This window comes from Stegastes partitus, unplaced genomic scaffold (assembly GCF_000690725.1).
Source record: "Stegastes partitus isolate 25-593 unplaced genomic scaffold, Stegastes_partitus-1.0.2 Scaffold121, whole genome shotgun sequence".
NCBI lineage: Eukaryota > Metazoa > Chordata > Actinopteri > Pomacentridae > Stegastes > Stegastes partitus.
The window spans coordinates 352,307-368,242 of NW_007577852.1; the positions used below are offsets into that span (position 1 = coordinate 352,307).

Consider the following 15,936-nt stretch of genomic DNA (forward strand, 5'->3'; position numbering starts at 1 on the left):
CCAAACACATCACAAGTGGTAAAGAAATGACGACATTAGTCCAGAATGAAGGTTTTAGACTGGACTTCCCAAAAGTCTTCACCTGAATGCCATCAAGAGCCTGTAGACTGTAGATTGAAGTCAAAGATACAGCAGGAAGCTTGTGGACGGCGAGAGTGCCTAAATGCAAATGTTCAACCAAATAATAGAGTTTCTTTAAGTGTAGTTTTGACTCAGCAGATTTTGTCAAATTTCCAGAAGACCTCGAATAAATCTGTGAAAGAATCAAAACACAGGATTGGTTTTAAGACGCATGTGTTTCAATGAGTCCATCACAGAAAGTTCAGAAGCTCAAGACTGCCACGATGTCCGTGTTCTGTCCAAGTGTTTTGAAAGTTCTTTTCACACTCACAGTACCAGAACTTTGCCAAATATTTTTACCTCATTAATACATTTCTCAAGCTTCTCTGTGGTCAAAAGCACCAAAGCGTTTGCTGAAGTGACCCGACCGACTTCAGGTGCAGGTTTGTGGGTGAACTCCTTCTTTCCCTTCGCTGCAGGCGTGACTCCACCAGAGACGAACCCCAGAGAGAATCTCATCGTGGTTCATCTCAGAGACGGCTCAACGCTCAACCTGTGTGCCAACAGCGAGGACGAATCCCTGTAGGTATCCTCACCTGTCTGCTCTTTCTTCTCTTACATCCGTCCATCGGTGCCTCACTCCTGCCTCGTTTCCTCCTCAGAGCCTGGAAGCTGACTCTGCTGGACACCAGGAGGAACCCGGTGAGTCCTCGGCGTTCTCCGTCAGAGCCCATCGCTCAGCCAGCGGGTTCCATCCCTGACATAAAAGCTGTGTTTGTTTTTTAACTGTAGGTGTTCACGTATGATCCATATGATGACTCCTACCAGGCTGTTCCTCTCAACAACTACCACACCGTCTACATCACGCCCGGAGCAGGACCAGGTACGCTACCGTACAGAACCTTCATGTGCGAAACAAGGTGCTGAAAGTGGACCACAGACGGGTCCTTCCAGCTCAACCCAGAACATTTCTACCATCTCTGGTTCAAGCATAAAATGTTGATATTTATAAAGATATCTGAGAAATTTTAGCTCAAATATCACCAAGACAACATTTGAGTTCCCTCCTGACCCACTTTCAGCAGTTGTTTGAATAACAACATCTCAGGAACTACTGAAGTCCAAAGTGTTGACTGCTCTTTGTCATCATGCCATTGATCCACAATCTGCAACATCAGACGAGCAGATCAAACGGTCTCTGATTACAGGAGTCATGAAAAGTCACGTCTTTGGGTGAAACATTGATAATACAGAAGTTAAGTAGTGAAGAAACCAAATGTAGCTGCACCATAATACCAAACAGAACACACAGAATACTTCATAAAGCCAAATATTTGATTACAAAATATGACAGTCTAAGTTTTTTACCTTTTTTATTTGTCCAGTGTTGCAGTGGTTTGGGCGTTTTGAGCTGCTTCCTGTATCCTCATCATTTCCTTTTTACTACTTTTGGGCCGTAAAGGATGTAAATAGATAAATAACTAAATGAATGAATGAATGAATGAATGAATGAATGAATGAATGAATAAATAAATAACTAAATGAAGGCAGCAGGCTACGCGCCCAGCAGAACCCACTGTGACTCAGCATTTGTGGAGAGGAAAAGCAGGCTTTCACCACTGCTGTATTAAAACATCACTTTGGTGCAGCCGTGTGTGTGTTTATCCTCAGAAACTCAAACACTGAGTCCGGCTCGTTTTAGGAAGCGTCTGCAAACAGCAAACAAGCTGCAACACAGCAGCTGCCTTCCTCGCTGCCATTAGATCCGTTCAACAAACAGCGTGGGCCGTGACCAGCAACCTGTGTGCACCAGCACGTTATTCAAACAGACGCAGCAGCAGCAGCCAGTCGGCCTGTGAGCAAACACAAATCCATCCGCCGTCCCGTCCTCTGTCATCCGCTCGATGTGGATAATCTGCTGGAAAGCGAGGTTTTCCTGGTTTTTCACGTTACAGTGTCAGAGGTGTGTCTTCCCACGTGGTTTACCTGCACACACCTGCTCGATTTGTGGCACTGAGCGCTCAGGACGGGCGGTGCTTTAAGTCAGTACAGTACTGCTGCTTTTATTACCCACACTGTAAAAACCGTTTATATTCCAGCAGCTGGAACCTCACAAGAATAATGTAATTTTTTTATGATAAAAATCTGTTTTTATCGTATTAATTTAAAAGTAGATCTGCATTTATTTTTAGTCTAATGAGGGATATTTAGCTTCATGTCTCAATAACAATGATAGATAATAATTTATATAATGAGATAGATGTCTAGATAGCCAGATAAAACTGTATTCTGACAGATTACACGTGCTTATAGATGAAAAAAAATGTTGTGAAAATGTCTTTAATTATAGAATATATCTTTGATTAAACAAAGCTAAAGTTACAAGAGCTACTTTTATGGCATTTGTCACTAATTTTAGAAATATATTTACACTATTAAAACTAAATTAAACAGTTTAATCTATTAAATGATGATACAATTTTCTTTTTATGTCAAAATGTCAAATTTTCTTTTTAAATCGACATTTTATGCTCATTCATAGCAACAGGTTTCTATTGTGGTGTATGTTAAATATGTAAACAAACAGTATTTTTTCATAATTTGTTGATATTTTAGTTTCAAAAATGCAGAAAAAAACTGACAATAAACAAAACTAACACTAATAACAGTAATAGGTATAAATAATTATCATATTTTGTAATTGTTTTATATTTGTCCACAAAAAGGCTTCACCTGCTAATATCTGAATTCTCTGAGAATATATATTTTCAAATAAAACTAGACAAAGACAGACAGAAAAAGATCCAAAAACGCTTCTGGCTAAATAAAAAAATACAAATAAAACGACTATTTAATGATAAAATTCTAAAAGCTTCTACAAATGCTTTTACATGTTAAAATAAAGCTGAAAACAGCTCATGTGTGGCAGCATAATGTGGTCCAAGAGTGAAGAAAGCGCTGAAATCTCCCCGTTTTAGCACAAATGAAATAAAGGTTTCACAAATTTAAAAACACTTTTTTTATTATACAGTATTAAAGATTCCCCTGAAGGGTCCTCCACAATTTTACAGATTTAAAATGTGGGAAAAAATCAAGAATTGGCCATTCAGCGCTGTTAGTTTTTCTGTTTTTCTGTTATTGCTGAATCAGAAGGTAACTTTTAACGCTGCTCAGTCGATGCAGGATCATTTCAAACAGGTGGTAAATGCACCCTGTGACCACTAGATGGCTCTGCAGAGTGTAAAACTATAATAACAATAATAGAAAGTGTGTAAAGTTTATTTATTTACAGCAGCAGCAGCAGTCATGAGGAGAAAAAAAAGAGCCTGGAATCAGTTTGTTCGTTTAGTTTTGGGTCGACTGTAAACCTTCAGTCTGATGTTGTAGATGTTGTAAAAGTGTTAAAGGTGTTTCTGATTGTATGAACATCATGTAAACATATAAGCTGAACGGGTTTAAGGCGCGTCTAAACCTGGCTGATGATGTAAACACGTGTCTGAAACCATCTTTTCCCACAACTTCCTGTGAGCAGCAGGAAGCGGTGCCGAGCCTCGTCTGAGCCGATACGCTGCATCAAAATGTTTATGCAGATCCGGTCCAGTGCAAGAGAAATGTTGTGTTATGGATCCGCGCCGAGGCCCGTTTAATCCTCTGAAGGTCCTGGAGGAAAGTTGAGTTGTGCGACCGGATCGATGCCCTGCTTCCCTGCGAGCGCCGCTCATTGTCTCCGTGCTCTTTCGGCTACAGTGCACACGGCAGATCACACGGGGCAGCTTCATTATATTTCGCCCAGAACCCCAGAAGCTAATCAATACCCTCGGTGCGGGAATATTAAATAGCCCCAGGACTGCTGTGTGCTAATTAGTTTGAGGTCACTTTATTAAACGCAAATAGAATTTGACACAAGTTGCCACTTTAAGGAAAAAAAAGAAAAAAGAGCTGAAAATGCAGGAGGGAACTTCTCCCAGTTTATAGTCAGCGCACAGCCCAGCAAGTCCGATCGATCTCCGAGGTTTAGACCGGTTCTGGCAGCTTCCCTCTCTCGCTAATTTACTTCTGGCAGCCAAACTTTAACTGGGTCTCTTCTTTTCAAGGAACCCACCAGGTGGTCGTTCAAAGGGACCCGTTCGATGGGATCGCGGAGAATCTGGCGCTGGGAATCCTGGCGGGCATGGCGGCAGGAGCAGCCATGAGATCCTTCCTCTGGATGCCGTTCTTCCTCTGCTGAGACGTCGTCAAAGCAACCGGGCTCCACGTAGACCGTCTGTCCCCGTAGAACCGAGCCGGATATCCAATGAGAAGGTGTCATCTCATCTCTGTTCACGTTTGCTCGAACAAACAACGATTTCAGTGGTTGCTCTGTTTCATGCATGTAAAACCAAAGAAGCTGAGAAGGATGCTGCGTATTTATATGTTCTTCATGCTTGTACAGAACACAGGAAGTGGATTTTGTATCTGCGTGTTCTTTTGCCTGCTGAATTTTCCACTTTGCGAGGCTGTAAAAAGTGTAAACGATTCGCCTTTTTAGACAGAAGTTGATGAATTAAAATACATTTGCAGGAACTGACTTTGTCTTTAATGCTGCAAACACACCAGAAGATGGATCTGTTGACGTGTCAGCTCGGTAACTGGCCCGTTAAGGACGTCTTGTTGGAGTTAGGGACGAAACACGAGCTCCATCTGCAGATGAAGACCATGTGATGTGGTTGAAAGCGTAGAAAACTAGTTGAGTTGGAATTATTTAAAACTACAACTCTCCACTTTGTTTGACTTGTGACCTGCGACACCTGAACAAAGCCCACAAGCTGATGAAGACCATGATTTGAGGCTGAAAGATCCAGAAACCAGCCCGATTACGACTTCCAACACACAAAGAAGCTTCAGTATGAATGAGGAAAATGAATTTTGCAGTTTTTATTTTTGTATTTCTGCCCTGTTTGTATATGAATCGTACAGCAGTCTCCTCGAGAAGACGAGCTCATCCACGGCCTGCAGCTCGTGTCATTAACTGAAGTAGATCCCAGCTGTTGCTGACAAACACTAAGAACGATAAACGTACGCTAAAGATTGCCTGTAACTACGATCGTGTCCTTATAATCAGTATAAATGCACATGATGAGCTCAGAGCCAAAGAAACGAGCTCATCTCATCATCATGAGGCTACGAGTGCAACAAGCAGAAACCATGAAGACTCGTCAGGACCTGAGCTCTACTGTGATCTCACCTTGACTCTCACACCAGAGCAGAGACTAATGTTCTGTGTTGGTCGGGTCGGGTCTGCAGCTACAACCCAGAGACCAAACAACAAAGTGGAAGAAGCACAATGACCAAGACTGATGGTTGATTTATTGACATGTATGTGGCTCGATCTGATGATCAGTGCAGATTTCTGTGGGTTTGTTGGGCCACAACAACACAATCGCTGCCCTCCAGGTGACCTGTTCAGCTCCTTGGGACTTCTTCATCTTCCACAAAATCAAACATCAGCTCAAACGCTGCTATCTGGACGGTTTGTTAGATAAGAAATGGTGCTCCACGTGCCTACATGAGGAGACTTCAGGGGAGCGTTCAAGACATGATGGAGGAGTTAGGACACTAAGAAGACAAATTTAAACCAGGTAGAGTTTTTTATTTAATTTAAAAGGCAGTGTTTTGGAACTTTTTGATCACACCTTGTGCGTTAGCGTCATCGTGGGACGGCTGCTGAGGCCATCATAAGGTCGCATCTAACGTGAGTTCAGTAGATTCAGAGCTACGGTACCAGTTCTACCCTGAAAACCCGACTTTCTTTATCTCTGAAAAAGAAACCAAACCCCCAACGCGTCTTCAAAGCACAGCCTCTGTCCTTTGAATGTCGTCTAGGCAGCTCCCGGCCGCTGCTGTTTCTCCGTTAATTTATTTTTTCAGCTTTTGTGAAAAACAGCTAAATCGTAACAGACGGGAATTATTATTAAACGTGATTTATGTAGAACTCGAGCTTACTTGGAGTTTTAAGAGGCTTACGCAGCGCTCGCCTCGATACGTGTTTATTTTGTTCCAGAGTCACATTTCTCATATCTACATATAAAACAGAGGAGCAGAGTCGAACCTGCTGGATGAGTCTAAACGTACAATTAAAAGGGGAACAGCAGAGTCACATTGTTCTGATTCAGTTCAAAGCGACACTGATGTGCTTCAATCAAACTTCTTTGTTGCCGGCGTCAAGTCTCTGTGTTGAACGTCCAGCTGTGTCGGTCGCTGATCGTGTAGCAGCTCCAGCGTTTTGTCTCGTGGCTGTTTAGTTTATTGGATTATTAAAAGCAGTGCTTGAACCAAACCTCCAGGTGTCAGTGTGCCGCTCACCTGCTGGTGGAATGTAGTGATGATGGTACGAGTCCAGCGGCAGCCTCCCTAAATGCATCGACTCTGAATCTCACAGTTTGGCACGTACATGAACTCAGACTATTCTCCGACACGTCTGGGTGTCGGACTCTGTCTTTACAGAAATAGTGATTACATTCAGCCATTAGTCATGATTACTCCTCCTTGCATGTGACTGCCCTGTGTCCGTTCACTTGCCCCTTCGCCTTCGTTCTGTCGCCGTCTAACTTTCCCTCTGCCTGGAGTTTCCGGATCAGATCGTGGGGGCCCTTCCCCACCAGGGCCGACGGGTGCCTGTAGGAGCCCCCCAGCCGGTCCCACAGGGTGAAGTACTGGCCGTAGTTGTAGTCGAAGAAGAGGTGGTGGTCGGTGTGGTGGGCCGAGCCGTTGACGACGCTGGTCAGGGCTCCGGGGACGCGGTAGTCGCCGTCGTGGATGGAGATGGTCCAGATGTTGACGAAAACGTAGAGCGCCAGGTAGAGCACCTTGTGGAGGGGGAAGAGGAAGGGGTAGATGTGGTACGGGAGGCCCTGCATGAAGCCGTCCACCGGGTGGAAGGCGTGGCTGGCGAAGGGAGTCGGGATCTTCCAGATGTGGTGCGGCTTGTGGAACAGCTGTTTGGGACGAGACAGCGAAGACGGCAGTTAACTTTAAAAACAATCTTAAGTACGATGACAATTTATTCGTAGTTCTGTGGGCGGCTGTGGCTCAGGTGGTGGAGCTGTGCTGATCGCAAGGTGGGCGGTTCGATCCCCGACATGTCGAGGTGTGTTTGGGCGAGACACTGAACCCGAAGCATGTGTGCATGTGTGAATGGATGAATGAGGAACACATTAAAACACACTTTAACTACCAATAAGGCAGAAAGGTGCAGATCACAGCTCAGACTCCAGTCCATGCACACAAAATCTGATATTAGAACTCCTTATTTTACTCTTTTCCTGCAGCTGCCTGGCTAGCATGTAGCTTAGCCTGCATGTGAGGCGTTCAGGGAACATCAGTAAATTGTAGTGTCTGTTGATAAGGAGAGGATTTCATGTGCAGATGCAGTTTACGATCGTCTCTCCTTCTGTTCCTGAGTTAAATAACGGTCAGAAAAGTGGTTTTGCAGAACACTTTGACGTCACAGTGAAGCTGATCTTGGACCTCTTGAATAAAAAGTGTCATAACTTCATCGTTTTATCCTGATAGACGTGTATGCTCATTGTATTTGGACCAAATACATGTTTTATGAGGTTCAACTTCAACCATCAAAAAACCCCAAAAACGAATCAATTCATCAACAAGAAACAAATTAAACAGGGTTAAATTAGACCGATAATGAATGATCTGTCCTACTTTCATGATAATTAATATGATTTTAAACTAATATTTAATGTTTAATGCATTAATATAAAATACAGAGAATGACCCGTATTTGCTTTTGCGCTGCCGTAACAACAAACAACAACAGATGCTTCTCTGTTTGACTGAATAATGATGTTTTATGGTCATTTCTGCTTCTGTTCATCAGTTCAGGGTTACTGCTTCAAAACATGACCACACATGGACTCTGATCAGGTCAGAAAGAAAGATTTAGCAGTAATCTTTAGACAAACAGTAGCGTGGTCTGAAGGACACCAGACAGGAAGCAGAGGAGAGAGAAGCTGATGCACTGCCTGGGTCGACGTCCTCAGGTGATATTAATTCATTACATTCAGACGTACTGCTGTTTGGGAAATGTTCAGATGTAACAGAGATCCATTAGACTGACAGTCTGTGTGCTGGTGTTCCTTCGTTTCCTTTAAAATGACGGTTGAAGCAAACATCAGGAACCTGGACGCGCTCTTTGACAACAATCTCACACTGACAAGGTCATCCAGCTGTCTGAGGAACAACAGCTGGAATCGACTGGGAGTTTTAATGACTGTCATCAGTGAACCATCATTCCTGCTTTTCTGTCCACGTGGTCGGACTGTTGTAACGGCCCGTTAGCAGGTGCAACAAGGAAATCAATTAATCAACTCCAGATTGTGCAAAATGCAGCAGCGAGTCTAACAAACTCACAGAAAAGAAAACACACCGGCTTTAATGACCCTACACCGGCTGAACCATTTGTTTCTGGATTGATTGTAGAATATTTTTTATGGTCTCAGATTATACATCGGACCGGCCGTCCGTTTACAAACCAGTGCACAGCCGGAAATCCTCAGAAACCTGCTGACGGCATTCACTCTGAAACCACCTGCCTCAGGTACCTCTAAAGCCTCGGACATATAAATCTATATAGAAATGTTTTTTACTTCTGTTCTGTTCTGTTGAGCCACACTGTAGAATATTCCTGATGTTGGAGTCTTGCTCTGTTTTGGGTTTAATCTGTGTTTGTATTTGATCTTTTATGTTTTATTACATGAACTTTTTAATCACTCGTTGCTGTTCGTCTTTATTCCTCTTTTACGCGACTGTGCTTCACTGTGTGTGTGTTCTGCTTGTTGTAAAGCTCTTTGTGATAAACATCCATCCATCCATTATCTATACACCGCTTAATCCTCACGAGGGTCGTGGGGGGGGCTGGAGTCTATCCCAGCTGACTCAGGGTGAAGGCAGGTTCACCTGGACAGGTAACCAGTCTATCACAGGGCTACACTTAGAGACAGACAACCAAGCACACTCACATTCACACCTACGGACAATTTACAATCACCAATTAACCTCAGCATGTTTCTGGACTGTGGGAGGAAGCCGGAGAACCCGGAGAGAACCACCGCTGCACGGGGAGAACATGGAGACTCCACGCAGAAAGATTCCGGTGCCCCCACCGGGACGCGAACCGGCAACCTTCTTGCTGCGAGGCAACAGTGCTACCAACTGCGCCACCTTGCAGCCCTCTGATGAACACTAAAAACTAGAAAAACTTTATTTATTATTATGTCAGACTACGTGATGCAAGAAATCCTACAACCTGGTCACATCATATCTACATGATTAAGTAACAGCAAAAGCAGTGAATGAACTGTTTAAACAAGGAGCAAAAAAATCAGAAGACAATCTACACTGCTGTGCTTTTATTTTGAAAATCAAAAGTCGGTTTTACTTTAAGCAATTCTACTGTGTCACTGCTGATGATTGAGAGTATCTGAATTCCAAAACTAAAACAACAAACCACAGGGCTACTGACCTTATAAATGAGCTTGTGGTGAAGGAAGCGGTGGATCCAGTAGATGCACATGTCAGTGAAGAACAGGAAGGAGATCATGCTGAGGAAAAGCCCCGGCCAACCTGAAAGCACAGAGGTCAGGTCACCAGCGAGAGTCTCAGCTTGACGTCAAATCGATGGCAAAGCAACTGAAAGCGGCAGCAGGAGATGTCCTTCAACCCACCGAGTGGAGAGTCGCCGACGCTGTCGTACAGTTTGCTGTATCCTCGGACTTCAGCGAAGAACAGGGCCACCGTGGGAACGCTGATCCAGGGCAGCGAGGTCATCGCATATTTGATCTCCCGCCGTACCTGATTCTAAGATCATACATTTAAAATTAGAAGAACAATGAATTGAAGGAGATAAAATGCAAACACAATCAATGAATCAGACGTCACAGCTCAGTGAGGCAGCTGTCTGGACTTTGCACTCAGCATTATGATTATAAGTTGTTATGTAAATGGTTTGATTCATCTGTTGGTTGTTATAAAGACAAAATCTAAAACCTTTAATCAACACTCGCTGTGAAAGGTTGACTGAGTATCAGATACTTGCCTGAGGATATAATTTAATTGTGTTACTGTCAATAAACTCTATGAAAAGACCAGAACCAGCAACAAGCTGCTCCCACTAACAAGATGTCTGTCATCCTTAAATAATGTATAAAGACAGATACAGATGTTGACTGTACCACAATATTTTATGGTATTTTGCAGTAATTATAGAAACAATATAAAATATTTGCATTCAGCAGAATCTTTTTGTCACTCGAGCAGACTGTGTTGAGATCCAAAAAAATACAAAAATAAATGTGTCCACAAACAAATCGGCACAAAGTTCGACTGATTGCGTAAGCTTTAGCGGCGCCGACACACCGTTTATAACGACACAAATCATAAGAAGAGATACAGGCTGTATACCTCTAAGAAGTGCGGGTGTTTCATCAGATTGTGGTCAAAGATAAAGAAGTAGCTGATGGCTCCCAGGCCCAGGTACAGCACCGCCGCCCCGAGGTTGGTCAGCACCAGCAGGCTGATGATCTGCCGCAGGGCTCCGTCCTCGGGCCACGACGAAGGGTACACATGGGGAGTGAGGACGTAGTAGTCGGCAACGTTCAGAACAAGGTCCATGTTGAATCTGAGAGGGGCAGAATAAAGAGGAAACCTGAAGCAAAGTACTGTTTTATTTTAAAAGCTCTCTGGTGACGTCACCGTTTTTAATATTACGATCAGCAGACGCTGAGACAAACTGCTCTGAAGTACAGAAATAAAATCTAAATATTAGGATTAAGGGCCTACTATAAAGTCAGAATGTAAATCTGCCTGGCTAACTTCACTACTAAGGTTGAGACAAGGGTGGACAGAATAATTAGAATATTATCAGAATCACAGGAGGAATAAAATGTGTCACAGCAACACATCAGTATAAAAAAAATAAACCACATAATCTTAATCATATATGTCTCAGTGGGAGTAAAAGCAAAAATGACCGTCCTCGTTCATGTCGTGACTCATGTCGGGATACTTGCCAATATAATAGCAGTATTATTATTGCTTTATTTATTTTTATTTTTTGGCATATTGTTCAGCCCTAGTTTAGACCCTACAATGTTATTTACTGTAAAAAAAAAATACCTGACGAACTTAAATAATAAGGATAGGACTCTATAATATTATTTATTTTACAAATACCACCGGACTAACCTAAATAAAGCAAGTTTTATCTGACTAATGTAGATATTAAGGTTAATATCCTACAATATTATCTATAATACGAATTACCGGACTAACTTAAATATTAAGGTAGAGATCCTACAATATTATTTATTAAAGAAATTCACCCGTATAGCTTAAATATTACCATTAAAGGCCCTACGATGTGATTAATTTTAAAATGTATCTGACAAATTTAAACATCTATGTTAAGACTACACTATTTATTACAAAAACTGACCTGAAAATGCAAATATTAAGGTTAAGACCCTACACTGATATTTATTATGGAAATGTACCTGATTTAAATATTAAGATTAGATATCAAACAAATTCACCTGAAAATGTGAGATTAGATCCAACAAGAACAGCAATTAGATCATTTATGGATTATTTAACACTGTGAATATTACTTTTTTAGTGTTTTTGCCATGAAAAGCAGGTCGGGTTTGCTGTATTTATGTCAAATTACCTCTGAACTGATAAATATCACAAACGTGTCCGTTAATAAAAACCAAACTGAACTATTCCAGGTGTCACACTTACATAACTGAGTATCTGACCGCTACAAGCCAAAACCGTGTGAACAGGTGAATATTATCCCGCATTTACAGGCAGAATAATTTCAGAAAACAGACGAGCTGCGTAATTTTACTGTTAATATAAAGCCATATTTATAACTTTAAGCAGGACTTTACCTTTTCTGCTGCTTCGACCCCGGAACAGCAGCGCAGAGATGTGTACCAAACTAAAGGCAGTCCAACGACCAATCAGCGCCGGCTTCCGTATACGTCACGTACAGGCCAGCCAATGAGGGAAGAGCTTCCCATCACGGCAGGTTTGCGATGGTTTCCGATTGGCCAATTGGAGAATCTGCTCATGGCGTTACCATAACAGCACGACTGCGCTTAAAGGTGCTGCAGCAGCTGGATGAGCAGGAAGGGAAACATCTGAGGATGTCTTTTACTCCTTTAACATGTTGTCTTGTTTTTGTGTGTGTGTGTTGTTTTCAGCTACAGCTCAGATGTGTGTCACTTGTGCAGAAACCACAACACCAAACCTCCTTTTTTAACTTACAAATTTAGAACCATCAGCTTTTTATCGAGCCACTTTGCTGAAAATTAACTCACAGATCACTCTAAACACTAAAACCCTGCAGGTTTCAGCACGTTTGGTTGTTTTTACTCGTCGTAGCAGCACTTCCATGATTAGTTTTGCATTACGGCACGTTTCTGTGTGCAAGGTGAAAAACAATACTTACATTATGACATGTCCAAACTGCTCCAAAGAAGATGCATGAACTAAAGAAGTTAAAACTAAGTCATGGCAGGTGTGTATTTTAATAAAATACCCAGCTGAGATTATTTTGCAAGATGCATGAATTAAGTTTGGCCTGCTGAGCTGAACACTTGATAAGACTTTGACTCAACCTGGATTTAAAATTGCAATAATTTCCTACTTCTGAATAATCTGGCTGCAATAACAATATAAGTATAACTGTGCAAACTTCATAGACCCATTGCTTGAGCGTGACTTTGGGCCTTGTAGGATTCTTGGTCACTTCTATAATCTTGGGTAAAGACTTCATCCATCCATCATCTCTACACCTTAATCCTCACTACGGGGGCTGGAGTCTATCCCAGCTGACTCAGGGTGAAGGCAGGTTCACCTGGACAGGTAACCAGTCTATCACAGGGCTACACTTAGAGACAGACAACCAAGCACACTCACATTCACACAATTTAGAATCACCAATTAACCTCAGCATGTGTTTGGACTGTGGGTGGAAGCTGGAGAACCCGGAGAGAACCCACGCTGCACGGGGAGAACATGGAGACTTCACACAGAAAGACCCCCACCGGGACGCGAACCGGCGACCTTCTTGCTGCGAGGCAACAGTGCTAACAGTGATCATTTAGAATCACCAATTAACCTCAACATGTTTCTGGACTGTAAAGACTTCAAAAAAAAAAAAACTAAATGAAAACAGTTTGATGTTAGTGGTAGAGGTTTGTTTTCCCTCTGCCGTGAAGCCGACACCTGTCCAACCACTAGATGTCACCGGTGCTCTAAGCTAAAGTGAAAGCAGCCTCAGCCATGAGGCACTGCAGGAATGTACAGGAATACTAGAGCAATGCCTCCTGGGATCAGAGTAACTACAGACACAGAAATACAAACGCAACATGCAAATGGTCGTCTGATCTGATTAAAAAAATAAAAATATCTAATTTACACTGACCCAGTTAGAAAATGGTTAAATGTAAGTCACAAGTCGAGTGACACTCAGTTGATCCACACCTTAAAGGACAATAATCAGACAGACAAACACCCACTGAACAAATTAGACGTACCGACATCATTCGACTCCTCCAGATTAACAGTCTGTAGCTGCAGCTTCATTTCACAATCAGAATCTCTCTTTGTCGGTTTTCATATAAGAAATGTATGATGGTGACAAGTGAAGGTTTTTAAAGAAAAGATTTAAGAAGAAAGCAGGTGCTGCAAGTCAATAAACACAAAGAAGAATGAGACGTTACAAGCCAAATAAACAGAGAGTGCAGCAAAACCAAAGACGTTTAAGTCATAAAAAGTAATAGAAATGTTTACAGCATGCTTGAGATTGTGCATTTTAAAGAAAGTAGTCTTGAACTTTCCAGCTATAAGCATGTGTTTTATCAAACTGCATCATGTAAAGCTTTCATTTCATTTTGTTCGTTAGGATTCTTTCCTTTTCTTTGCTCTGTGATCCTACGTGAGGACGACAGCGGCTGAGATGCAGCAGAAAAAAAGACGTACAGTTTTTCCAAAATGAGAAAACCAGTTTGAGGCAACAACACGTGATTTCAAGTTGATGGAACGCGATAAAGTAAACTGCCATCACTAAAGCAGACAGATTCATTTTAAACAGCGCTTCAACTACATTTTACCGGCGACTATAAAAGGCCTCTATAAAAATGCAAGCTTGTCCAAATGACGCGATGCTGCGGGCGACGAGACGAGAGCCGGCTGTCGCTACGCTGGATGCTGCACGTTCGTCCACAACTTGACCGTTTGTCATCTCAGGAATCACGTCAGACGTCAACGCGTCGCTCCGGATGGACGAGTCCGCCGACTTCTCGGAGCCCTTCAAGAAGAGGTGAGCACCGTTTCACGAGCAGCATCAACAACCTCATTAACTGGGCGCGTGGCAGATGTGTGACTTGTTACCGACTTGTAATTCCTGGTCCATGACCCCACGTTCCATCTGCCTGTTATCATTTCCAGTATACTTGTTGTTTTGTGACGCCCGCTCTGTCGCACTGAAACAACAAATACTTATTCCTAAAACAAAGGTTAGACTTTAATTAAATCCAACATGCTGCTGTTTTAACTCTGTATTGGAACCTTGATGAAATATGATAAGACACAGCAGAGAAAAAGCTCACACAAGACATTTCATTAGAAATCTGAGCTCAGGTCCAAAATAAGGTTCGTCATTTGTTTCGTAGCTTGATTTTCCTCCTAATTAGGAGAATATACTCACTGTTTTGTTCAGCGTCTGTCGTCTATATCTACATTTCACTGTGACGCTAACAGAAATCATCTGGCGTTTTTTTTCTCTGTCCTGTTGTTTTTCTCTCATTTAGTTTTTTATTTATAGTTTTATTTATTTCTGATGACTTTTCATTGGGTTTATTTCACCAGCAGCGACGGTCAGCTGTGATTTAATGACCATTATGATCGCTGTGAAGTTTGATAAACAAGACAGATACGGCCTCGGCGCTCGGCCCGAGGAAGGAGACTGTGTTTATTTGACTGGGAGTCTCTCTGCTTTAGAGGAACGTTGGTGTGTTTTGAAGAGAGCACGAGCTGCCTCACAGGCGTCCCCCTCTGTGTGCAGACAAACATGAACCAATCAGGATATCTGCAGAGGCAACCCTCACGCTGAGCCCCAGATAACCTGCTGCTCATCATCTCCTCAGTAGGCGACAACAGTGGATGTGTCACTTTAGGAATCAAGAAGAGGAGAATCTCGTCACGGCAAAGGCGCAGTTTTTTTTTTCTTTTTTAAAAGCCAGATTTGATTATCTTGCCACTGAGTTGATGCAATCTTTCCGATTCAGACTCCACAGAAATCATCCTTTAGTTTTACTCAGACAGATGAATTAAGCTCTTCTCCAGCTGCCGCCACCTTCGCGTCGGTGCTGTTATGTATGCAAACCCGGGCGCTGCCGAGCGCAAACCGCCCGACGTGGACATATTTCATGAGGACACATTAGAGCCGATCAGCAACACCACAGATCCTGGATAAAAGACACGTCGCATCACTCACAGTTCGCTGCTAAAAAAATAGGAGGACCTGCCAGCAAACACTTGTAAATGAGATGGCACGTACATAATCCCGCGTTCATTGACAAAATTGAGCAGGATCTTGTACATCCTCGTCAAAAGATTAGTTGGATCAGACCATCCTGCGCATAAAGCCGCCGAACAGCCACGAGAACCACTTCACCTCCTCTTTGGATTCGGTTACCGCGGGCCACAGCTGCTTATGTTTAGTCATCTGCTCATAAATAACACGCTCTCATAACATCTCATGAAATTAACTCTGAAATGCAGATTATACTGTATGAATACTGCAAATATAAT

The 15,936-nt window shown here is 42.6% G+C and overlaps 2 protein-coding genes across 3 annotated transcripts in view; one reads left to right on the forward strand and one right to left on the reverse strand.

Moving 5' to 3' along the window:
- plekhb1 (pleckstrin homology domain containing B1) overlaps positions 1–4,613 on the forward strand; it is an 8,088-nt gene extending 3,475 nt beyond the window's left edge. Inside the window, exons 3-7 of the mRNA XM_008278367.1 lie at positions 540–642; positions 723–762; positions 853–943; positions 3,259–3,261; positions 4,155–4,613. Coding sequence (XP_008276589.1) covers positions 540–642; positions 723–762; positions 853–943; positions 3,259–3,261; positions 4,155–4,288 — 371 coding nt within the window. The 3' untranslated portion in view covers positions 4,289–4,613. The remainder of the gene's footprint in view (positions 1–539; positions 643–722; positions 763–852; positions 944–3,258; positions 3,262–4,154) is intronic.
- The window catches only part of LOC103354817 (lathosterol oxidase), a 14,153-nt gene extending 2,102 nt beyond the window's left edge, over positions 1–12,051 (reverse strand). Inside the window, exons 1-5 of one of the 2 annotated variants that reach the window (XR_520062.1) lie at positions 12,006–12,051; positions 10,516–10,732; positions 9,780–9,912; positions 9,578–9,678; positions 6,465–7,034 (exon numbers count right to left, since the gene is read on the reverse strand). Coding sequence is in view for 1 of the 2 variants with exons in the window: in XM_008278366.1 (XP_008276588.1) it covers positions 6,576–7,034; positions 9,578–9,678; positions 9,780–9,912; positions 10,516–10,725 (903 nt within the window). In the remaining variant the exon portion in view is untranslated. Of the gene's footprint in view, positions 1–6,042; positions 7,035–9,577; positions 9,679–9,779; positions 9,913–10,515; positions 10,733–12,005 lie in introns of those variants that run through there. The other variant, XM_008278366.1, reaches the window with a different exon arrangement.
- Between the last annotated feature and the right edge of the window lie 3,885 nt (positions 12,052–15,936).